At 37.0% G+C, this 24,668-nt stretch overlaps 2 protein-coding genes across 2 annotated transcripts; both read right to left on the bottom strand.

The window, feature by feature from the left end:
• Positions 1–12,110: 12,110 nt before the first annotated feature.
• On the bottom strand, positions 12,111–18,295 carry LOC104431951 (probable 28S rRNA (cytosine(4447)-C(5))-methyltransferase). Its single transcript, XM_039316084.1, has 17 exons — positions 18,115–18,295; positions 17,318–17,601; positions 17,024–17,208; positions 16,783–16,846; positions 16,563–16,696; positions 16,298–16,381; positions 16,049–16,123; positions 15,849–15,920; positions 15,692–15,765; positions 15,265–15,317; positions 13,879–13,988; positions 13,330–13,398; positions 13,165–13,239; positions 12,841–12,933; positions 12,693–12,772; positions 12,525–12,623; positions 12,111–12,286 (listed from the first exon to the last, which is right to left on the bottom strand). The coding sequence occupies exons 2-17, from the start codon at positions 17,595–17,597 to the stop codon at positions 12,283–12,285; spliced, it is 1,551 nt and encodes a 516-aa protein (XP_039172018.1). The 5' UTR covers positions 17,598–17,601; positions 18,115–18,295; the 3' UTR covers positions 12,111–12,282.
• Positions 18,296–20,164: 1,869 nt separating this feature from the next.
• LOC104449108 (ER membrane protein complex subunit 8/9 homolog) lies at positions 20,165–22,763 on the bottom strand. Its single transcript, XM_010063132.3, has 5 exons — positions 22,430–22,763; positions 21,904–22,050; positions 21,765–21,824; positions 20,716–20,882; positions 20,165–20,590 (listed from the first exon to the last, which is right to left on the bottom strand). The coding sequence occupies exons 1-5, from the start codon at positions 22,637–22,639 to the stop codon at positions 20,560–20,562; spliced, it is 615 nt and encodes a 204-aa protein (XP_010061434.2). The 5' UTR covers positions 22,640–22,763; the 3' UTR covers positions 20,165–20,559.
• Between the last annotated feature and the right edge of the window lie 1,905 nt (positions 22,764–24,668).

The raw sequence follows: 24,668 nt of genomic DNA, 5'->3' as shown, positions 1-24,668 counted from the left end.
TATACTTAATTACTTTTAATCTAGTGATGCAAACGCGGGAAATTTCTTTTTAAAGCTAATCATTAAATGAATCGTGGTAGCGATATCTAGATATATTCCCACACAATAAGGTGAATAAAGACGTTAATCACCTTTGCGACTTTAATTTTAACCCACTCGAGAAAATGATGAAAGAGTATTTTCGGGTGGAAGCGAGTATTTATATATATAAATAAATATATAATATCTTTTTGCCGGGTCCAAAGCCAATGAAATTGAGATAAAAAAAAAAAGCATAGGAAAAACAAAGAAGAAAGGAATCCATCAACTCCAAGAGCAAAAAAGTCTTGATGCCTCCACAATGAACATGATAAATTCTTTTTTGCCCAGCTCCTTTTTGTTTTGTTCTTTAACTTTCTTTAGCTTATTATATTTTTCCTGTATGTTCAATACTCAATAGTTGCTAAGAATGATCGGCCGTGTGGCTCAACTGTTCAATACATCACACCACACCATACCACCCTTCCATCACAAGGAAATTCGGTTGAAATCACCAAAAAGCATAGCCATCCTTCAACAACCATTTTTTTATAATATCCCCAACAATTTTAATAAGCTAATTACTTACTTTTTATTCCCCTTTTTTTTTTTTTATTTAATCCCCATCTCCTCATATTTTAGAATGCAGAAATTGGCTGCCACAAAAAGAATCTGCTAAATGTCAACAAAAAGATTGGCCCAAGATTAAGGCAAGTCTGCTTTTTTTTTCCTCCTCATTTTTTGTCCCCTCCTCTTTTTCCCTCTCTCTTCAGTTTTGGAGAGATGTATATATCTTTTTTTTAAATATATATATTCTCAAGAGTTAAATAGAATAAGAAATACTTAAGTAAATAATAAATGCAAGGTTGGCGGTGGGAGTGATAAGGAAAGGTCGGTTGCTCGTCAAAATGGGACGGCTCGTGTGGGGTTCGTTGGTAAGTGATACCTTAAACGCCTAGACGGCATGCATTAATTATTGACGTTGATACACACACACACACACACACACATATATATATATATATATATATATATATATATATAGATAGAGAGAGAACATTAGCGTGGCTTGGTAAAAGAAGACGCAATGTTGGAATTATGGAAAACTATTTAATTTTGAAAATTTAAAAATTAAAAATGCAATTGGTATTGTAATAAAAAGTCTAATGCACTATCTTCTTTAAGTAGCCTACGCAGGCATGGCTTAGTAAAAAGAAGACGCAATGTTGGAATTATGGATAATGACATAATTTTGAAAATTTAAAAAATAAAATGTAATTGGGTATTTTAATAAAAGTCTGATCCACGATCTCCTATAGGGAGCATGTAAACATTTGACTTTCCCAATGGGAGGACAACATTGAACCCCCATTTATTTTCATGTTTTTGGACAGTCAAAGGGGCAGACCGTTTACCAATTTGACCAAATCTCGATTATGAATTTCTGTATAGGTTATACATGCCTTCAATTCTGACTAAATCCAACAACCCAAAATCACCGACTTAAATTTTAAATTTAATGAAACTAAATAATTTCCCGAAAGGATAACATAAAAAGAGAAATCCATGACGCCTAATTCGTCGTTGAGCTGTCGTACTTTTGCGTAATTGCCGGTGGAACAGAATTTTGGGGGTAGGGGGGTTGTTGATTTTCAGTAATTTGATATTTCAAGTGATGATGATTGAATAAAGAAGGAAAAATCGACAGAATTAAAGATATTAGTCGGGCGATTTAACTTTGAAGTGAATCAAATTGGTGTTGCTCTACTAATTTTAGGCCGTTCCAACAAGAATAGGTCCGATTCTCGGTCCGTATTCTAAATCCTTTTAACTGGTTTGGTTGATGGTCTTATGTTAGTTTGGCTTGGGAACTAACCTAGTAGAGGTTCAAGAGTTGAACCAATCTTATACACCTTTTTTTTTTTTATTTAACAAAAAAAGTAAAAAGCAACTAGGTAAAATAGAACCCGTGACCTCAACAGTTAGCCACTATCCTAAAGAGATTTTACTAGCATAGGCTTAAAACAAACAAAGTACGATATCATTTCATAATTTTCACAAAACAAACCCTTAGCCATCTTGGTTAGGTCAATTTCAAAAGTATAAGCAGTTAAGTTATCGATTCGAATCTTTTGAAATTGGGAATTATAGATTAGATTTTAGGTTTGATTTTCATATCAATCCATTTCAAAACTAATTATCTCTAAATCGGACAAGACGACAGTATCACGAGATTATATATATATAATTCAGCGGAATGAGCGTTTCCCGTGACGAAAGGGAAGGTGAAGGTTCGTTTGAGCTGTATCCATGAATTGAGAAGAAGAAGATGAAAGAAAGACTCGGAACAGGTCGTCCGACGAAATTTCATTCGAGACTGGGAGTCGCTCCCACGCAGATCATAAGCTTCCCCGAAACACCTCCCTCTCCTTTCTTATTTTCCTTTAAATTTATTGACTCCGACTCTGCTCGTGAAACGCGCTCGCTTTTTTGTGTACCTGCAAAAGGAAAAGATAAAAAAAGAAAAAAGAGGTGATTTCACCCACGATCAAGAGAAACACAAAATGACAAAAAAGAAGTTTAAAATACGACTCGCCTTTTAACACCTTGGATCCACTTTGGAGGAACTTTTTTTAATTATTTTCTTCAAAAAATTCTTAAAATTGTGCCCACCACCATAACGGATTTTCAATTTTTTTATTTATTTATCTGAAAATGCCAAATTAGTACCAACGTGACATAAGTAGCCAATGTCTACCCATAAGCATTTAAATAACATCAAGGCTATGTTTGTTGTGACACAATTATCCCAGACCAATGGACTTAATTTCTACTGATGCAACAAAGACTTTGGTGCAACTTAAGGAAATTTGGTGACACGAAAAGATGGGATGTCGGTATTGTAGTGGGTATCATTCACAGCTTTTGACAACACGATAAAAGATTTAGGATATTAATATCGCCATGAGCATAATTTCTGGCTTTTTCTATGGTACTAGAGCCTTGATCATTAAGAAAAGAAAGAAAGAAACGTCGAGCAATTTGGACCATAACTCCGATTGCTTGGACAGAAAGAAAGTTGGCGTAAAGACAGAAAAGGAAGGTGCAAAGGACCATTGCCAGCCCCAAAAAAAGCTAGCGACCCACTTTCTTATAAGTTTTGGGCCCGGCAACATCCTTTACTTAAAAAAAGTTAATCGACTGAAGTGATTGATCGAAAAATTTTAGCATTAAAGAAGTATCATACGAAAATTATAACACTTTTAATGTATTTCTCTTTATTTATTGAAACATAATTTAGTAATCTCTCTTCAACTTTTCAATAAAGCATTGGCGGTGCTCTTTTTTGAGTTAGGTTTTCAATATTTTATGTCCGGTAATTGTGAAATAAATAAATAAATATACAAAAGCAATGTCACCTCAGAATTGATAATTGCGCTCGAGCAAACCGCATCTTTTCATGTGTTGTTTGGACATTTACAAGACATGGGATGTCTCAATCCATGTGATCGCTTTCTTGTTTTTTTCATGAATATCCCAATAATGTATTTTGTAGCTTCCGAGGGCCGTTTTGTATAAATAGGGATATTCGCCGATGGAAAAAGGGGAAAAATTATTAATCTAAAAGAATTTTTTTTTCAATTTCCATTTTTAATTTGAAATAATTTGAGGAAACTTTTGAGAGAAATATAATACTAGGGAGCTTCACGGACGGAACAATGTCTGCCTTGTATTCAAGGTAGTTACCTCATAGTAGTTATGTGTTACATTACTAATCAATGAAGCAAACGGTGATTGAAAATGATTGGTATTAACTTCATCTTATTTCTCTTGAGCTTAAATCGCCTCTTTTCGTTCTATAATTTGCACAATGCATCGGCTTTCCGTTTTCGGTAACAAAGTAGAACTTCTTCAATGTCTTCGAAAGAAAGGTAAAGGAGATTGGGTTTATGCCTATTGACACCACCTGATAACCATGAACAAGCTGCACTCAACAGCCCAAAAGAAAAGGTAAAGGAGATTGGGTTTATGCCATATTGGGTTTATGCCATTTTGAAAGGCCAGAACCTTTCTTTTCCTTGGTTCTTGGGCGTGAGTCCAGAACGTTTATTTATTCTTGGTTCTAGCTCACGCCCAGAACCTTTTTTTTTTTTTTAATGGGTGTGAGCCCAATTTATTGGCTCGGTCCAGCTGGTGGTCTTCTTCAACCCTCAGCTGGGTCAAACTCTGCAAACCGGGTCGACCCGAACAAAAAAACACATATAATAGTTGATTTTTGATGAATTTTTCCATGGATCTTACATCTAATATCAATATAATTGACTATAATCAATTAAACGAAGAAAAAACGAAATAATGAACCATATTCAAGATTTAAAATTTTGGATTTAACACCCCCATGGCGAAATTCGGTTTTCGTGTTTAAGCGAGGAAAAATTACTTTAATGCAACGAAAAGATACTATATATATATATATATATATATATATATATATATATATATATATATATATATATATAAAACAATGCCCTTGCAACAATTTATAACAAACATCAATCAATTGCATGTAATTTAAAATTTTAGAAGTTTTCAATATATAAACCTAGAATTTCAATTCAAAATTCTCACTCAATTTTCAATGAAATTATGCAAATTATATATGGTTGGAATGATCTCGACATGTAGAACAAAAATCCTATGGTTTCAGGATCAATCGATTAAAAAATCCACAGGAAAAAAATAATGCTAATATTCGGCTCAAAGAGGAAAATTTCGAATTGGTTCAGAAAAAAATGGTTCTACAATCATATATGACCAGCTACGATGCCATATATAAAAATTATTCACATAAACAACTAATTAATCAAGAACAATCAAATTCATATATAGCTTGTAAAACACCGAAATTAATAAGCACAGCGAAATTAAAACATACCTATTTGAGTTATTACTTTACTCGAAGAAAAATAGATCCTAATGAGTTATTACTTTACTCGAAGAAAAAATAGATCTTAATAATAAGAGATTTATTGAAATGTCGGATCTTCCTCTCTATGACATATTTCGGTGTAGTAGCTTTTAAGGTTACTTTACCCTTTTTACTTTTCATGATAGGTTGGCTAAGCTAAGGAAAACGAAAAAAGAAATAGCATTGAAATCCATTTTTATTGACCAATTAGAATTGCCTCCCAAGACCTATAATTGCCTCAAAAGGTACAATATACATACATTATTTGACCTTTTGAATAAGAGTCAAGAAGACCTTATGAAAATGGAATAGTTTCGCATAGAAGATGTAAAACATATATTGGATAGTCTAGAAATAGAAAAAGCATTTCACAACCCATTTACCGAAGAATAAATTGGAAATCATCTTTTTTTTTTCTTTAATTTCTTTTTATAAAATAGATTAAGAAGATGAAATGGGCTTTTATTTCAACTTTAGCATAATTTAGTTTATATATTTGGAATAAATCCAGAATTTAATTGAATAGATGTATCTAGGAAAACCTACCCTTTTATAGGCTAGAGGGAGGGATACCAAACCCTAATTAATAGCGTGTCAACTGGGCCCTCCCATTACGGGCTTTAGTTAAACATAATTGTTTACATTTTACTGCTTAACTAGGCTCATTATTAATAGATGTCAAAACCCAATTCAATAATATCACTTAAGGATTTAACAAATATTAGAATATCTATTAACTCGATTATTTAAAATAGAAAATTAATTAACTAATGTAAGCTCATATTTTAAGAAATTTCCAACAAAAATAACAAAACAAAATACTAAACATTGAATGAAAGTCCCTAGACATTGGGACAAGGTAATAGACGAAACACTCTAAACAAATGAAACTTCCTAAACATTGATGCTTAAGAGTGGGGTCCTTTTAGAAATTTATCCAACGAGAATATTCCCTATTAGATTCCCTATCAGGGGATTATTTTTCTAAGACCTCAAATCCTTGTAGGGGTGGCTAAAATCGTTTATTTCGAATAATTATTTCAAATCCTTTTATTTGATAAAAGAACCGCACTTGGAAAATTTCTGAGGAGGCCTACATGATTTTCTACCCATTTGCTTTAAAACAATCAAGGGATGGGATCATTTTGCCAAAACCATGCTTACATAACCTAGCTTTGTACAAATTTGATCAATCACTCATGCAATTGAAGGACAGATGTCATTTTTTTGATGAGGAAAAATGATTGACCCGTTAGTTGATTTTCAAAACATTCAATTGAAAAAGATATTGGATAGGCATTGTAGTTGGCTTTGCCAATCCTCCTTACTATTTGAGTTCAAACACAGGGTCAATACCAATTAGTGGCCTAACGAGTTCATCCTTCAAAGGCATCTCAATGGCGATGGTATACTTCTTTAGAGTTGGAGTTAGTTCAATCTTATCGAAAATAAAGGTGGATGTTTCTGGATACCATAAGTGTGGTATTGCCTGCATGACACCGAAGTGGACATTGATTTGAAGCAATAGGAGGAGGTGACCGATCTTTGCTTTGACATGTCCTTAGTCAAATTGATCTAACCAACCCCACCATTCCATGAGCTCTTTCTGGAGAGTTGGAATGAACTAGGCATCGACTCTCCCCATCATATATAAACTGGGACCAACTCACCTGCCTAAATTGCCATGGGTCAACGTGAATAAATTGAATAGTAATAGTGATAAAGATTTTATTTTACTAAAAAATGATGACAACTACATAGACATGCGTATGATACGTGTCGTCTAACTTCTAACTAAGAAGATTCAGTGATGATAATTGGTGATTTGACTATCATAGTCCTATGTTTGTGTTAGGTCCCCTTAATTTGGGCTTTACTTTAAGAAATTTTGGAAAAAAGAAAAGCAATCTCTACATCACGATCTTGCATTCAAGGTTGTATTTTTTTTAACACCATCCTAAAATATCTTGTAGTGGTCTAGGTCCAGCGGCATGGTTGCATGTGACATAGTGTAGTGTTTAAAACATTAAAGCATGTATAACAATTTACAATTAAACATTATTATAACGAAATTGACATTTATTTCTACTCTGCGATCTTGCAAGATAACCAAGTTAGGGGAATATTTAAACAAGGATAACCAAGTTAGGGGAATATTTAAACAAGGATAACCAAGTTAGGGGAATATTTAAACAAGGAAAAAAAAGGCTTAAGTCCACAAAAAAATCATCCCTAGCGAAGTCACCAAGCTATCGCAGATGTTGTGACCTCTACCCTTCACAGCGTTGCACTATTAGCTTACTAAGTTTAAGTCTTAGTCCAGGCTTATTCCAAACCCACCAATTTGTGATTTATAATTCTAGTTTTTAATCTGCAAGTCATTTTGATTTAAGAGTCATCATTAATCAATTTGTGATGGTTTCATTAGAAACCCAAGTAAAATATTAGAAAAAACACTTATCAATACGTAACTAAAGAAATTAGGATCGATGATTTGATTACACTAATTAATCAATTAGTACCCTCCCAATACCTAATCTTATTTAAACTGCAATGTTTGATTTCTTGAAACATTTTTCATGCATTTGGAAATAAATTTAAGCCTGATTCGGCCACAATCATGACCATCAAGCCCACTCAACCAAATCAAACCAAAACTCAACAGGCCAGACTAAGCCCACCAATAACAATGGCCGAGTGCTCAAACTCCCCATATTAAACACGCTCAGATTCCTCAAACCAATCCAAGCCCAAAGCCCATTGACCGAAAGCAACAAAATTTAGCCCAAAACTCACAAACTTAATGCCTTTCGGCCCGAGCCGAGCGTCCGCGACCCGACACTGCGGTGTTTCTCATTGGCTGCGTTTGTTTGTATTTCTTTTTTGTTTTTAAACACTTTTTCTATTTTTTGTTCTTTTGTTAAAGGAACAAAAGAAAGAAACAAGAAACCAAATTTTGTGTTTTTGTTTTCAAATTTCAAATCGAAACACTTTTGAAATTTTTCTTCTTTTTCTTTCTTTTTCTTTCGCAGGTGCAGGCCTCGGCCATGTGTGCGGCCGCCGACAAGGGCCGGCGGCCTTGCCCGGGCATGGCGAGGTCGGCCTCGCCTTGGTTGGGCGAGATGTCGGCGCGTCGTCTTTGGGCTCGCCGACGGTGGGCGAGCTCGATCTCGCCCAGTCCGTGAGGCCGAGCTCGCCCGACCAGGTGGTAGACCCTCGCCCGGCTACGGCGAGGCTCGGCCTCGCCGGGGGCGGTGAGCCTCGCCGTGCTGCCAGGCGAGCCGCCGGCCCTTGTCGGCCGATCGCCCGGCCATGGCGGGGTGCCCAGAGCTAAAGAAGAAAAAAGAAAAAAGGAAAAAAAAAAATAAAAAAATAGAAAAAATAAAAAGAAATAAAAAAATTATACAAATTTACCAAAGCGTGTTTCTATTTATTTTTGTTCCCGGAACAAGTTTACCAAAACGCGTTTTTGTTGAAATTGTTAAAGGGAATAGAAACACTTTTTTTTTACATTGGAGACAATTTTTAAGCAACGCAAACAAACGCACCCATTCTGTTTGTTCCCGTGGTAGCTTCTTGCAACTCACCAAAGATGATTTGTCAAGAACTTTCATGGCGAAGCAACACCTGATTCGTGCCAACTCTGAAAGACAAACACTTCCAGTATCTCCACGACCCATTCTCTTCAACAGCCTGAAATGGCTAAGACCCAATACCACCCAGATAGACTGGATCGCTTCCCACCGTAGACCGTTGCTCTGTGAGGCTTGTTGACACTGCCGTTTAGGCTGCCACAAAGGCGGTAATCCCTCACGTTGCTGCTGACGCTTCCCTATATGTACTGGTTTTTCCAGTCGCAGTAGCTATTGCTTTAGCACTTGCTCGGGCACTTCCACTAGCCTTGACAAGTCAGTTTTTACCATCACAGATTTCGCTGAAGTTGGGTTAAATTTCGGCTACGGAACAAGCTTCTTTTATTTTAAGGCTTGAGAAAGGTGGCTCCTTTAATGGATTATCTGACATGGGGTCTAAATCAATATTCTTCTTTGACAAATTCCACAACGAGCTTTCTTCCGCACTTTCTGAAAGGATATGCTTTAGTCCAACTTGTTGCCCACTTGCAGGTCATGTTCTGGGAGCAAGTAGCACTGATTTGCTTGTCTTTGTTGTTTTTTAGAGGTGAAGACCTCTGTGGTTTTCATTCCTGCATTTTGACTATAGCTCATCTTTTTTCTACATTTCCAGGAAAGAGCTTGCACCCGGGTTGAAGGCCATGCTCAGAAAGGCAATCTTGGTAGATTGATCGAGCCTCACAAACCCATCTCTGAGAGACAAGATTCATTCCGAGGCAGGCGATCACTCTTCTCGACTTAGGTGATCAACACTCCCACCGCCACTCAAAGTCGTGCCACGTTTGAGCGACTGTTTTACACTGAATATGCTTCCAGATGGTCCAGTCCAGCGAAAATGCGATCAAAGAACAAGATAAGTTGTACAAAGCTAGTCCCAATATGACACGTAACCAAACCAAAGAGAAGCCACAAAATATTAAATGATCATGCATCTTAACAATAGTGCACAAGCCAATTTTAGCACCTTCGATGGAATAATAAAACAGGATATTGAACAAGATCGCAAAATAGCACACACCATATGAGAGGATCACCAATGAGGAGACACAGGGAAAGGAAAAAGAAAAGGAAAAAAAAAAAAACAGGTTCCTGAGAATCACAAACAAAACACAGCTCAAATTTCAGGAAAGATAAAGCAACATTACACGCAGAAGGTCGACGAAATTCGTGATACAGCATAAGAAAAGAAATGGCACTTTATGCAGTCCAACCAACTGCAAAAATAAAACAAAATAAAAAGTAGAATCGCAAATAAAGACATACCTTTTGCCAAGAACGCTAATGCCATAAAAACCCAAATGCTAAAATTTAACCAAGAATGGACATTGAGGCAGAGAACCAGCAAGACAAGAACAGAACGCCAACTAGAAGGGAAGCCCAAAAGGAAAATTTTTCTTCTGGCTGTGTAAGGTACTAAGGACAGATGGAAATGATTTTAAATAAGAGAACTTAATCATATTCACTCAAAAACTTAAATTCATAAGTTATAAGTCAATTAAAATATTCCTTTTAATTTTTTTTGGAACCATGTTTTCAACTTCATATCTCAAAACTATGACTTGAGTTATAATAGACTGCCATATTAAGCCAATGCATATGTATGAGCCACTTGTATTTTGCACGATAATGATCTCATTTTGCTTGGCTCTTGCCATTTTTTAGGGACAATAAGCTTGAAAATGAATTCTACCTTTTCCTTTGTGAGAGAGAAGAAACATTTCTTGACTCGAATCCATGAACCTATTATAATTATAAATTATAACTGATAACCAGAAGAGACGTATGAAATCACATGATCAATAGATATTATAGACTCGATTTGTGTAAAGTCAAGTTTAGGCAATAATTTGCAATAAGAGAGAGGGCACCATCTTTCTTGTGTACCTCACTTTCAAATAGAAACAAAAGAAACTCTTTTTTGTGGGTTCTTCATTTTTGTCTTAATGAAAGGAGAGAAACTCTTTACCAACCCCCAAAAAAATGATAATAATAAAATATAAAATTATATGTTACTTCCGCTCACATTTGATGTGATTCATGTCGCATTCTCAACAGGCATCAAATTGTTTGGTTGTATAATCCTCACATATATTATATAAGTGATTTAATAAGCATGGCATCAGTTGGTGCTATCTCCGAGAATAAAGATGTAGCATCTCCTTGAACTATAACCACAAGAAAGATGAATTAGTAGGTTCAATCGAGAGTGATTCTTCATCTTCTTTTAGATTCTTGAAAATAGGAGATCAATCTACCTCAATCTTCCATATTCCCGTCGACTGACATTGGTCAACACAAATATATAGATTGCGTTTATTAAGAAACTAAAGAGCTCTTATCTAGTCTGTTAATTGCGTTCAGCAAGTTCATAACTTTCAATTTATTGAAAATAAGCTAAGCATGACAAGACATCTAAACATGAACCTTTACTCATCAATTTCAAAGAGGAAAATGAGCAGGTACTAGCTGTCCACAGACCCAAAATTTTCAGAGCAATATTATGCACTGGTCATCCAAACTTTATCAATAGAATCGTGTGACAGCTCATCTTAAATTACATGAACGCTACAAAGCAAACAAAACTTTAGGGGACATCAACAGCCCAAAAAAGCAGTCATTTCAACTCTGACTCTTCGCCGGAATCCAAAATATGACCCGTATCATAGTGATCGGTAGTATACATTATAATTCTTTAGTAAGCTTCATTCAGCACGTTCTTCAATCAAATGGCAAAAAGCCACCAGCTATGCTTCCTCCGCTCTCAAACCAAGTTGGACAGCTGCACTACAAGCAGCAAATCAGCTGGTTTCAACGAGTGCTTTGCCTCTACCAACTGCTTGTACTCCTACTTTCCTCTTTTCTTGTTTGCAGCATTCTTTCTCCTCAATGCATCTCTCTTCTCCTCCCTTCAGCAAACCGAAGCATGCAATATAATTATGTAGTAGGTGACTTGGCATAAACAAAAGAATATACACGATCAATCAAGATCAACGGACCTAAAAATTTTTGTTATATTCAATCATGACTGTCTATGTATTCTGTGGGTTATTATAAACTTCACAATCAAGCTCATAGCATATGCAAAATTCGACTTCTCCACATGAATAAATTCGAATAGAGAAAAGGCTTGAGACTTTTTACCTCATTTAGATACTTCCGCTCGGGATGGGAATTTCCTTTTAGTTCTCTTCTCTCTGCATGAGACCAAAGCAAGCAATATGAGTCTACGGATGACTTGACATGAGCAAGAAATTCATGATTAAAATTGACTACAAGTGAACCACTAAATCTAGTCATCTCTGTCTATGAGAGTTCAGTGGAGAAAACATGACAGACAAGCTGATGGTAGATGTAAAGGCCAACTCCTCTGCAATAAAAGAATACAAACATACAAAAACAGAAAATGCTTTCACCTTGTTCCAGACATTTCATCTCTGGAAGGCCATTTCCCTTTAATCTTCTTAGAGTCGGATGGCAATTTTCTTTTTTTCTTTTTCACGTCACCATTCTCCACAACAACATTATTTTCAGCAGCTTCTGTCTGATTCTGAGGTTCCTCAACTGTATCCTTTTCGCTGCTATCTTCCTCAGGCCCTGAAACTTGTTCCACTGTTTCTGATGGTTCAGTAGGTACTGAAGTTGGCTTTGAATTGCTCATTTTCTTCAGCTGTCACGAAGAGAGACGAAGAATACAAAACCACATTGTACTGTTCAGTTACAGGAGAGGTACATGCAAATAACTCATGATATTATACAAAATGACAGAGCATCTTATATGTGGACCAACTTTCAGTCAAATACTCGAACACCAAACAATCTACTCATCCTATCAAGATCCCAATTGAGTAAAGCTAATCAAATGATGTTTCAACTAAGATAACCACAAGAAATGTAGAAACACACACCTTTGCCACAAAAAATCCGTCCATATTATGAACATGAGGGTAGAAACGCCTTGTCTTCTCAAGAGAAGGGTGAAATCGATGCTCCTAAACCGGATAAACCTGCAAGTGCAAGCATAATGAATGATTCTGTTTAGTGAATCAGTTGAAACCAAGAGCACAAAAGCATACCCAGGACGCCCGAAGTCCAATCCACAAGGTACAAGTTTAACATCCCTTCTCTTCAAGGCATAGTCAATTACTGCTTCATTCTGCAAAATAGAAGCTATATAACATCCGAAAGAAGGCAAAATAACATGAATATATCTAAGAATAATACCTCCGGAATCATGATAGAGCACGTGGAATATACTATATAACCTCCAGATTTTGAATTGGCATCCACCATGTCAATTGCCGCAAGTAACAATTGCTGCACATGAGTAGATTAATCACATGAAAGAAGCTTTAACCAGTAAAACCATGTAAAATTTAGGTAGGTGAGGAACTCATAAACCATAAAAGCTTACTATTGATTTTTTTTCTTTTATTTTTGGGGGGGCAGCAGGGAGAGGGGAGAGAGGTTTCAAGAAATATTTGGAAGTCCTAATCGAAATGTAAATCAACTCAAACATTAATTAGATATGCCTAGAAGAAGTCATACCTTCTGCAGAAATGCACACTTTTGTATATCTTCAAGGCTTTTGGAGGTTTTGACAGATTCATCTTTCGATATAACCTTCAAAGTGTTAAATAACACATTAGCTTCACAGAGCCGTGATGGCCAATGAAAGTACAGAAGAGGTGCAATCTAAGTATGATTTCTTACCCCAGTCCCACTGCAAGGTGCATCTAACAATACTCTATCAACTGAATTTACACCTATAATTTTAGGTAGCTGCAAAAGAAGACGCACAAAAATGACATGAGAGCCATTTGACACTTGATTGATCGTAAATTATACTGAATCAATGATCAATACTAAAGATATCTATTGCGTATAATGCATTCAGCAGAAATCTATGGGTTCTCAGTCGTGCATCCGTTAGCAAAATCAACAACATCGCATTGCAATGTACATTTGAATTGTAGATCTGGTCCACCTTTATAATAATGGGGACCAGCAATTTTTTTTCTTTGACAGAAAGTCATCTATAGCAGCAAAGAGTGGTCAGAGGATCAATAAAAGATTATTTAGTTAAAATAAGTTGCAGGAAAAAGTCATCCACAGTAATTTGTAACCAGATTCTTTCCTTATATACAGAAGAAAGAAACTTGTCCTCATCCAAAACACGGCTCTAAAGCTTCATAATCTCAAGGCTCTGAAAGTCCACATCCATAAAAATATATTGTAAAGAGGCCAGTAAGAAGAGCTGACCTCCTTCCCATCATAATTGGATACTATTGTATTCGTCACACCCATCCGATGCAAATTAGCAGTGAGAGACTTCAGCCTTGGCGCCTTCATCTCATTTGCAAAAATCACACCTAGTCAAATGGTGCCAATAAATGCTGTCAGATTCACAAAATAGAGCATGCTTATGGGACCAATAGTTTTTTCATCCCCTGAAAAAGAAAAAATTTAGGCTTCCACTATCATCACTCACCAAAAAAAGCCATATTTTCTTACCACCAAGACAACACAGATTGTGAAAGTATACATACTCCAAATTTACCAACCAAAAAAAGGAAGATCAAGTCAACTAATCACCAATGCCAATGGAGGACATACCAGCTTTGTTTCCTAGAGAACCAAATATCCAATCATAACTATTTCTAAGGAGGTTCATGGATATTGCTAAGGAGGTCACGCACCCTAAACAGGCATTAAGGACTCTATTGCACGGATAATTGGAAAAAGAACAAAAAGTGAACCTGGAAGCAAGAGGATGGAGGATTATGACAACAACCTTGAGGATTACAAAGGACATGCTAGATGAAAATCAACTGCTTAAATGACAATTAGGTTATTTTCCCAATTAAATTAGGAATCTTTCTATAAGAGTTGAAAGACGTATTTCTTATTAGTTTTGAATATAATTTTTTCCAGCTTTATTTGAATTAGCATATCGTGTTTCCTATCTAAGAGTTTCCAATATTCATTGATTAGTATATTAAGTCTAATTATAGCAATTGATTGGTATTGAACAGCGAGATACAATTCTTCCAATATTCAGGAAGCTTTCAGTGGTGATGCCTAGACTTTAACCTTTTCTTCCAAAATTTCTTTCCCAATATTTGTTTCTTTTCTTTTTAAATCAGATTTTCCCAATCTTTACAGTGAAAGCATGTCTACAAACTTACATCAAATTAATCCACAACTTTCATGTGGGTACTCTTCATAGTCTAGAAGAAGTCTCCAGATCTAATTCTTATCCAATCAGATTTTCCTACATCCCAGGTCCTCACAAAAGAAGAAAAATTTATTTGTAATAAGCTATATAACCATGCAGTTCACAAAGCAGGGCTGCTACTTTTGGATCAATCTTTAAATAAAGAATACAGAGTAATTTAGCTGACTTTTTGATTTGATATCCCATAAACAACCAACAAATAGGAATTTTGGTGCACCCATGTGGAGTTTCTTACAATAGCACTCGCCAGAAAGCACCAAATCAGAACTTCACCATGTAATGGACAGTTTGTCGCAAGATAAATGTATGTTGCCAAAGAATGTGTGATCAATGTGAAGCGCATAAAACATTCATGTCCAGCACATGTCATCTATTCACATTGTTTGAATTAAAACAGAAGCCAAACTTACCACTATTTTTCATTAGAGCTGCAATATATGTTGTTTTACCTCCAGGTGCAGCTCTGCATCATGTGAAGATTGTACTCAAACATTAACACACGTAAACAAGATTGACTTGCAAGGCAAGGAGTGTTATTAACCATGGACAAAAGAAAGAAATAATGATATTATTGTACTGCAATCAGTTAAGCAATCTACTGTGCTTCATCTTGCCTGCATGGACACACTAAAGTGACCCAACATGTGGCACCAATTCAAAATTCCACCAATTAGGCAAACGAGTGTACATAGCTACGCCTAAAATACGGAGTCATTCTCTCAAAACTTTCAAGACTTGGGTTCTTAAAGTGCAATGAGAATTGAATTCATCGAGGAAACTAAAGTGAAAAGCTAGAAGCTTAGACATAGTTATATCAGGTACTTCAGAATATCTTACGCCATGTCAACAACTCGTTCTTTTTCTTGTGGAGCAAGTGCCATCACAGGCAAAAACGAACTTGCACTTTGCAGCTGCAAAATTTAAAAGGTCCTTATTGCATCACAAAAGATAATGCCAGAGAAAACCTCAAATGAAAAACTAGGAAATGATCTACCATGTAGAATCCTGCCATATATTCAGGAGTTGCACCGATAGGCACTTGTGAATCATAAACAACTAAACCAACCTGAGAATCCATCAGAAAATACCGTCAAAAATTGATAATGACATGTGATGAGAGGTACACACACACACACACACACACACACACACACACACACACACAAAGATCTTGATGACTAGGTGATGGTTTACCTTCGACCACTTGCTTAATGGATCCAAGTTTACTCCTCTGTTAATTAAAACATCAGCCAGATCCCGTCTCCTTGTCTACAAGAAATGCTAACAAATTTTCCATTAGAATGCAGATAATAAGAAGAGAAATATCATCTAGTAAGTACACTCAAGAAAAAGAAATTGCATTTTCTAACAGCAGGAAGACCAAAAAAAGGAGGAAGACTATCCTGACCACATCAAACAAGCAATGTACTTCTTTTGTTTTACCTTTAAAGTATTTGTACGTAGACATATAGGTCGAGGTTTCTCAAATGCTTCAATAAGTTCCATAAGCTCAACTGGCGGGAACATCTGCAGAGTAACAGAAATCAAAGCACAGAACACTTAGAGCACAAAGTAGTTTTTTTCTTTATACAAAGAAAAGGAGTACTGAGATGTAAAACTGAAAAAACCAGATAGGAGAGGAAATGGTATTAACATAGAAATATCATTCATGACTCCATTGTTTGTATTGATAAAGCAGTTTGATCACCTCCATCAAAGCCCCAATAAGGAAGTCATTGTAACCATAATAGGAAGCTAGATCCTTTTTAAGTTGCTCAACATAGTCCTTCCTCGTTGTTCCCTCTTGCTTCAGCACCTTAAGATTTGACAACACTCGAACAACTGACAGAAAATTTTCATGAACAAGACTTCAAAAGATTGATCATAAGAAAAAAGTATGAAAAATATATAATGAGCGCATTACTGACTTTCTCTTATCCTCCTCTGCATATTTGGAAGATCGGGTGGCCTAAGAGCCTCTTCCTCAAGTTCCTAAATTACAAGAATTTGCATAGAGGAGGAATTAGATAACAATAATAAGTTGATTACACATTCCTGCAGAAGAAATGTCACCACTATATCAAAAACATAACATATATCAGCACAGCGGCAATGCTAATAGCACCTCACAAATTTTGCACAGGAGTCGCATAGAGAATAGAGAAGTACCTCCTTAGTTGGCAATCTGAACTCATCAGATTCCTCTTTGATGTTAAGCTGCATTTCGGCTCCTGCTTCTTCCTCTATCCTAGCCCTTTCTTCATCGATAGCTCTAGACTTCTGCTCAATATCCGACTCATCAGAATCAGAATCTGAACCAGAATCTGAATCCTCATCCAAACTGGAAGCTTTATCTGGACAAGACAAATGGTTTTAGCAGCACGCAATTGGAACACTCGAGAAAAACATCCCGTCTGTAAACACAAGGAAAGACCAAAGACTATAATCATGGAGTACATTAACCTTCATCTCCACTTCCTTGGAGAAAATCATCAGCCAGCGGATCATCTCCATCAGAGGATACTTCAGAACCAGAATCGCCAGTTCCGTCTTCCTCCACTTCAGATTCCACTTCAGATTCCTGGTGCTCTTCGATGTCTTCGCTCTGATCGTCCGATTCTTCGAGGATGTCATCTTTCTTCGACCGCTTCTCAGCAAACAAATCATTCTTCAGCTTCTTTTTAGGTGGGGGCTTCGCCGCCCTCGCACCCTTCTTCTTCTTATTAAGAGCCGGGGCACCCATCGATCTGCAAAAGGCATCAACACTGGGGCTTTACACCTAACAACGCTGGAAGAACATCTCAAATGGGATAACAAAGATCGAACTCAATGCGGTTCCGCCAACCCAAGAACAGAGGAGCTCAATGTGGAAAAAAAAGCATCTTTCAACATCGATTTAGGTAGAAGCTCCAAACTCAACTCCCCCGAACTACAGAGCATTGCAAAAGCACGCTCTACCCAGTACCCAGGATCCGCGACGGCCCTGGACTTCAAAAAAGCTACCTAAGGTCGTCGCTGACTCAGTTGACCTCGATTTACAGCCGAAACGACAATCGAAACAACGTGCGCGGTTCCTTCATCATCCGCAATCGCGGTTTTCAGACAGAGAATCGAATCGAACAGAACTTAATATTCCGAGAAAGAAGGCCCCCCCGAATTCCTTGCTTCACCGCGAACCGACCACCGTTCAACGAACGAACACGAAGAGCGCCATCGACGGTGCGGAACTGGAGAGGACGGACGGCGAGAAAGAAAAATACCTGACGAGCAGGGCAGTCGGCGACTCGGCGCGGCGGCTAGAAGGAGGAGGAGAAGAAGCGACGGAGAGGGATTTGGAGTTTCTGATGTTCGCCGGCGAGGGTTTAGGGTTTATCGGTGGAGGAGAAGACTCTCGCGCTCGTCGTCCGTGCAGTGCTGGTAAAAGGCCCGCCGCTCTGCCTGTCTTCTCGTGGCCGGGTCGGGTCATTCTTCACTCCAGTTTAGCTCCACTTCTGGGACGAAGCTGAGCACTCGGGGCATAAGGGCCCGCGGTGACTATTAACACGCTTTTCCGGCCCATATCTTCCCACATCCAGCCACATGGGCTTTCGAGAGCCCGGTCCGGATCTGAACGATTTTTTTAAATTTATTATTATTATTATTATTATTTTTTATGTATGTCTCATGTCTTTCAGCTCAGCGGGATCGAGAGAAAGACGGACCTACCCACCAGTTCTAAGTGGCAACATCAATCAAACAAAATTGGATCAAGAGATGAACCGGTTTTCTTCTTCAATTATATCCCATCGTATGCATTGTAATAGAACCTAATTGCCCAAAATCTTGTTTTTAGATAAATTAAAATTTATTTTGAGATTTTTATTTGGGAAATTCTTTTTAATTTGTATCACGTGCTTTTGGGTTCGGTAAAGCCAAGCTACCACGACGGGGATCAGTTCTTGTAGATAATGAAAATATTTTTTATTAATTAATTTTTATAAAAAAATACACGTAATTATTTTAGAAAGATGTTTTCAAACCTGTTTATTTTTTTTTTGCAAAAAGAACACATACACATCCTTAATCATTGTTGGTGTCATAACACTTTCGCTTTTTCTCCTATATACAATTCTCATTGGATTTAGTAATTTCCTTAACATGATGCGCTTTGGTAACATATACGGGAATTCCTACTTAACTTGATTTCTGGACTCCCTCTCAATTAGGGTTTTTCTTTCAAACTTTTCTCATCAACTAATTCAAAAGATGCCTTGTCAACTAATTCCATTACTGAAAAAATAGAAATACACAAATTAATTGCGGGGATTTTATTCTGAGCCCTATCTATATTTTTGCATAGCAACTCACAACTTGATAAATAAACAATACCACCAAATTCACATAAGAATGAGATTTTATTGTTAAAAACTAGAATATGTTGATAGAAGATAATGTGAAACTTTGGATCTGAGCCCGAACAAACGAATTGGACGTGTCATTCTTCCTTAATAGAATGCTCTAACGGTGTAATTGCTTTTTTGCGAGCGACAGTTGAATTATAAGTGGTTGTTTGATTCGATTGCTTGAACATATCCAGATAGAGGAGTATTATGGATCGAAGGGGATGAGTATAGTGGGGTACTTTCATGCCATCGAGAGGTACGATGATACCGAGCTTGGTGGTATTGCTAGAAATATTGGAGACCACATCTTTCGTTACTTTCCGCAGGCCGCAGTGCTTCTGGTAGGTACCATCGCTGTCCATTTGGTCGATGATGGTATTGTTGCGGGGTGTTTGTAATGTGCTCGGCAATAGACAGATATTTTCTTATTGAAAACAATACAACGAAATTGCTTTTGGATTGTAAAAAATACTGGAAGAGGAAGGGGTTCTTTAGAAACTGTCAATGAAAAGGCAAACTAAGAATATTAAAAATTGGAAATATTTCTAAAATCAGACGCATTCAGGGTACGGCTTAGCTCAAAGTAAGAAAAAAACAAGTAGCCCTAATATTTTAAACTTCCGGAGGAGCTAAAAAGAGACCTTAAGCTAAATAAAGCTCAATGCAGGCTACTGGCTACTGCAATCTCTCTTCTGCATCTTTCATTTAGAATGTGCACAAAACAAATGCTTAGTTGAAGAGAAAAGGAGTCCGGAGTCCCATGTCGAAGAGAGGTAAGATTGTCGAGAGATTTATAACCTAGCCCTGCCATCTTAAAGGGTTAGAACCCCTTTTGCCAATTGGGCTTTCTCCATCTGATGAACTCACCTTGACTTTTATCCTGCTCCTTGTAGATAATTACTCTATGAAAAAGGAAAAAGAAAAACTCTTTTGCATCCACCACCACACTATTTCCTATTCATCCATATCATCAGAGTCTCAGGCATACCTATCAGCCGTTCAGTATGCCAGGATAAATTAGAAAAAAACCAGCACAAACCATTTTACCAGTAACAACTTCATATGCTATTGATGAACCATGCATTGGAGTTAAATAAGAAACAAATACTTGTCATCTCTTGGACATCCTAAAACAGGAAAGGGAAATAATGGATTTTCTCACTAATTTTGAAGGAGGATTTTCGATTTGACAAAGAAAGGGTACTTGGTAAAGCTACATCTTCTCTTGTGCTCCTAAATGCAGATAGCAGAGGTGAACCCTGGCGCCAACTAGAGGACAAAGCCAATAGGGCATAAATGAAAGCCCAGAAATCCCAAATGGTGTCACTTGAACAGATCTGGATTGAGCCAGTCCCTACATCAAGAAAAGTTGCAATCACAAATTCCATCAAACATCAAAACTATGAAGTTTTTCTTTGGCCCCAAATATACCATTAAGTTGACATCGGTAGGGGGAGAGAATGTGAAAATGGGGCTTACTTGCTTATGTCATCAAGATGGTCATCAAAATCGACAACATTTTGCCATTTTTCAGATGTCATGTAATCCAACAGGACCACATTCGCAGTTGGTTCCTTGGTAATTAACCGGTTACTTCCGTCTGATGAGACTAACTTCCAGTTCTTAGATGAATCCCGTGTGTAAAGCTGATATGACAGGAGAAAATTTGATTTTAATATGCTAAGTTAAAGAAACAGAATAGTTTGTGTTGACGTTATACCCATACTGACCAATTAATTTTCAGTGTACACAAAGCATCATTATATCCGCAAGAAATGGGACAAACAGACAATGACCAAAAAGATAAAGAGATGAAAAGATTTGCATTGGACACCAGTCGAACAATCTATTCCATATGAGAGATCATAACAATACTTTTCTGTTGGATGACATCAACATTGACACTGCTGAAGAGCAAACTAATACAGAAAGCCACAAACAAATCCATATAGATTGACAAAATGAAAACTACTGATGCTTCTGCACAAAAACAAATCCAATGGACTATGCAGTTTTATATGAAGCATGAAGAGAGTAGCAGGGAGTAATAGGAAAAAAGCAGTGAAATACTGGAAGCCAGAAACTCGGGAAATGAAGGTGTTATATTTTGCTGTTGGCTTTGAATAAAAGAGGAAGTGTCAAAAGAGCTGCAGTCAGAAACATAGGCCGTTTGGAGACAAGCTCTGAAGAATCCCAACCACACATATGATTAAGTCTGCCGTACAAATATAATGCACTATGAATTGATTCCATTCTCGAAAGAGTCAGAACTACCACCTCAATGATTGTCCAATCAACCTAAAAATAATTCTGTCTCTGAATCTTAACGTAGTGACCACACAAGGAATTCGAATTCTTTTATCACAAACAAATGAAACCTTCGAGAGAATAAACTCGAGTCCAATGACGACTAGTTGATGACTGACAAGGAGGCCAGCAAAAATGGAGAGGGAAAGACAAATATTACGTCTTAATGAAGACTTAAAATCTCCACATGAATCTTCTACGCAGAGGAAAATACCACTAACCTGCATGACAGGAGACCGATCCTTCCCATTCGACAAAGCCTCAAGCTTCTTATTATCTAACTGCACAGATCAACAAAACACATTACAAACACCCTGCAACAATACCATCATCAACCAAATGGACAGCGATGGTACCTACCAGAAGTACTGCAGCCTGCGGAAAGTAGCGAAAGATGTGGTCTCCAATATTTCTAGCGATACCACCAAGCTCGGTATCATCGTACCTCTCGTTCGCATGAAAGTACCCCACTATACTCATCCCCTTCGATCCATAATACTCCTCTATCTGGATATGTTCAAGCAATCGAATCAAACAACCACTCAATAATTCAACTCTCACTCGCAAAAAAAGAAATCACACCATTAGAGCATTCTATTAAGGAAGAACGACACGTTATCTAATCAATTTCCAAACGAGAAAACGCCGCAGATCCCGATTTAGGGCCACTACTTCCGAATGAATCGAACGGACACAGAAAAGAACAATCTCGCCGGCGGACAACACAACCCACCATCGTACGATTCCAAGGACCAATTCGCCATCACCCGATCGTTTCTCACGCAATCAAACCTAGACACGACAAGGCCACTTCAAATCCGACCCGAGCGGAAGGCGAAAATTGCGTCGGGAAGAGGGAGAGAGGGAGAGAGAGAGAGAGGCTGACCAGGAGGAGGGAGATCTCGAGATTGGGGAGGAGGCCGAGGTGGGAGTGGAAGAGCGGGACGGCGTCGAGGACCTCGACGGCGTCGCCGCGATCGGAGAGGCGGCCGAGGAGGACGCCGTTGACGGCGGCGGCCTTGTGCTTGAGGGCGTGGAGGACGAGCTTTATGTAGGCGTTCTGCGCGATCTCGTACCGCAATTCGCCGCTTCCCATGGCTCCGATCGGTGTCGCCGGCGAGCGAGCGAGCGAGCGAGAGAGAGGGAAAGAGAAAGAGGGAAGGAGGGTGGATGATGGAGGCGACACAGTGGAGAAGCCGAAGTCAAAGTCCTAACTTCCAAGTAGCGAGCGAGCGAGCGAGCAAGACAAGTTTGTTCCTTAAATTTTTTTATTTTTTATTTTTGGGAAAATTATGCGATAGATTATATATTATCCAATATCCATCACCTTTCTGTTCAAAAAAAAAAAAAAATATCCATCACCTTTTAATTTGTTAAATATGATACTCCAATCATCATATAATGTGTAATTTGATTTCTCAATTTTTAATTTATTCCATATAATCTACAAAATTTTGATACATATTTAATTTATTCCTTGAATTAATATTATATGAAATTCTTCAATATTGTCCATCGAATTGAATTAATATAAAGGCGTCATGGATTCTTTTCGTATAATTTTAAATTAAGTTGAATATATATAAAAAAATTCAGAAATCATATTATACAATAACTTAAAGTCATGCACCACATCAAACAAACTAAAAATTTATAGATTATATTGCACATTAAATCAAAATTTAGAGATTATTTAAATCACTATTCTTTTTTTGGTATTTATAATTCTTTTCTCCTTTTTTTCTTTTTTAAATTTTTGCTGGATTTCAAGATTGATTTTCGAGCATATAGACAAACTTTTATTTTTTTTTTCCTTTTACTTTAATTTAAATCTTGCGGCAAGAATTCATTTGGGACCAAAACGCTTGAAATTTTTATCATATACAAATATTAACACTTAAATTTACATGTGATTTTTTATAATTCTAAAACTTGAATAATATTATAAGTATTGGCAAATAAGTAACAATTTTTTATTTTTTTAGCTTTTGCTAAAGAATAAACAAACCGGGTTGAACATGACTGTGGTCACTATATGTCATAATTTGATGGCTACATTCCCTTATTGATGGTTGCAAATGACCTATCTTCCATCTTAAAAATCTTGGCAACGTATGCAGGAATGCGTATATATTCAAGGATCAATTGAAAAATCGTACCACCACCCGCGGTGGCGCGGGTTAAGGCTTGGTACCCTCCACGCCAAGGAAGAGTTCGAGATTTCGCGTCCTTGGTCTTCAATGCTCAACGCGCGACTTACTGTGGATGGGCCGGCGGTGGGGGCCCTACCCACTCCCGGGGTTTACTCTCAGCGCGAAGTGGCGCGGAGGTTCACTGGGTCCAAAAAAAAAAAAAATAGAAAAATCGTGAAGTATGAATCAGACGTACTATATAAGAACAATATGATGGACCATGTAATTAATCATGAAATTACGATTCATTCAACTAGGATGTGCATGTGCTTAGTGAACATGCTTTTATCTCGAATGCAAATAATAAAAGTGGTCCTATATCTTATTTGAGTGATTTTATCATTACTTTGTATACTTTTTTTCAAATCATTTCACAATTTAATTCTTATTTAATGTGAATTCATGAAATCATTCAAAATCATAGAGATGTGAATATTGACATGTAAAATCTTGGAGAAAAAGTTTATATTTTCCATAATTTGAATTATATCTATTTTGTGATGGAAACACTTGTGAGTGACTCTTTGTTAAACAGGAAGAAGAAGAAGAAGAAGAAAGAAACTAAAGGCTTCATGTTTCTCTATTATGTATGTTTATCTTTTATTTTCCCGGAAAAGAAAAAGAACAAAAATTCATATGATAACATCAGTTAATTTTTCTATTCCTCGGAATAAAAAAATAGTCAAGAAGTATATTTGGAACAAAAAAAAAAGAAAAAGAAAAAAAGTGATTTCTTGTTTTCGGGAGCAATTTCTACAAATAAGTCATTTTTATTTTTTTCTTTTCTTTTTCTTCATCTTATAATTGGTCGGTGAAGACTCGTCACCATTGCCATTGCCGATTAGAGGAGGAGAAAGAAGAGAGGAAAAAAACAAAAACAAAAAAGTACTAAAATATTAAAAGAAATTCTATGGCACAAAAAAATATTGTGGG

This window comes from Eucalyptus grandis, chromosome 6, assembly GCF_016545825.1.
Source record: "Eucalyptus grandis isolate ANBG69807.140 chromosome 6, ASM1654582v1, whole genome shotgun sequence".
Taxonomy (NCBI): domain Eukaryota; kingdom Viridiplantae; phylum Streptophyta; class Magnoliopsida; order Myrtales; family Myrtaceae; genus Eucalyptus; species Eucalyptus grandis.
The sequence above is the reverse complement of the archived record's forward strand: the minus strand, read 5'-3'. Positions and strand labels throughout refer to the sequence as shown.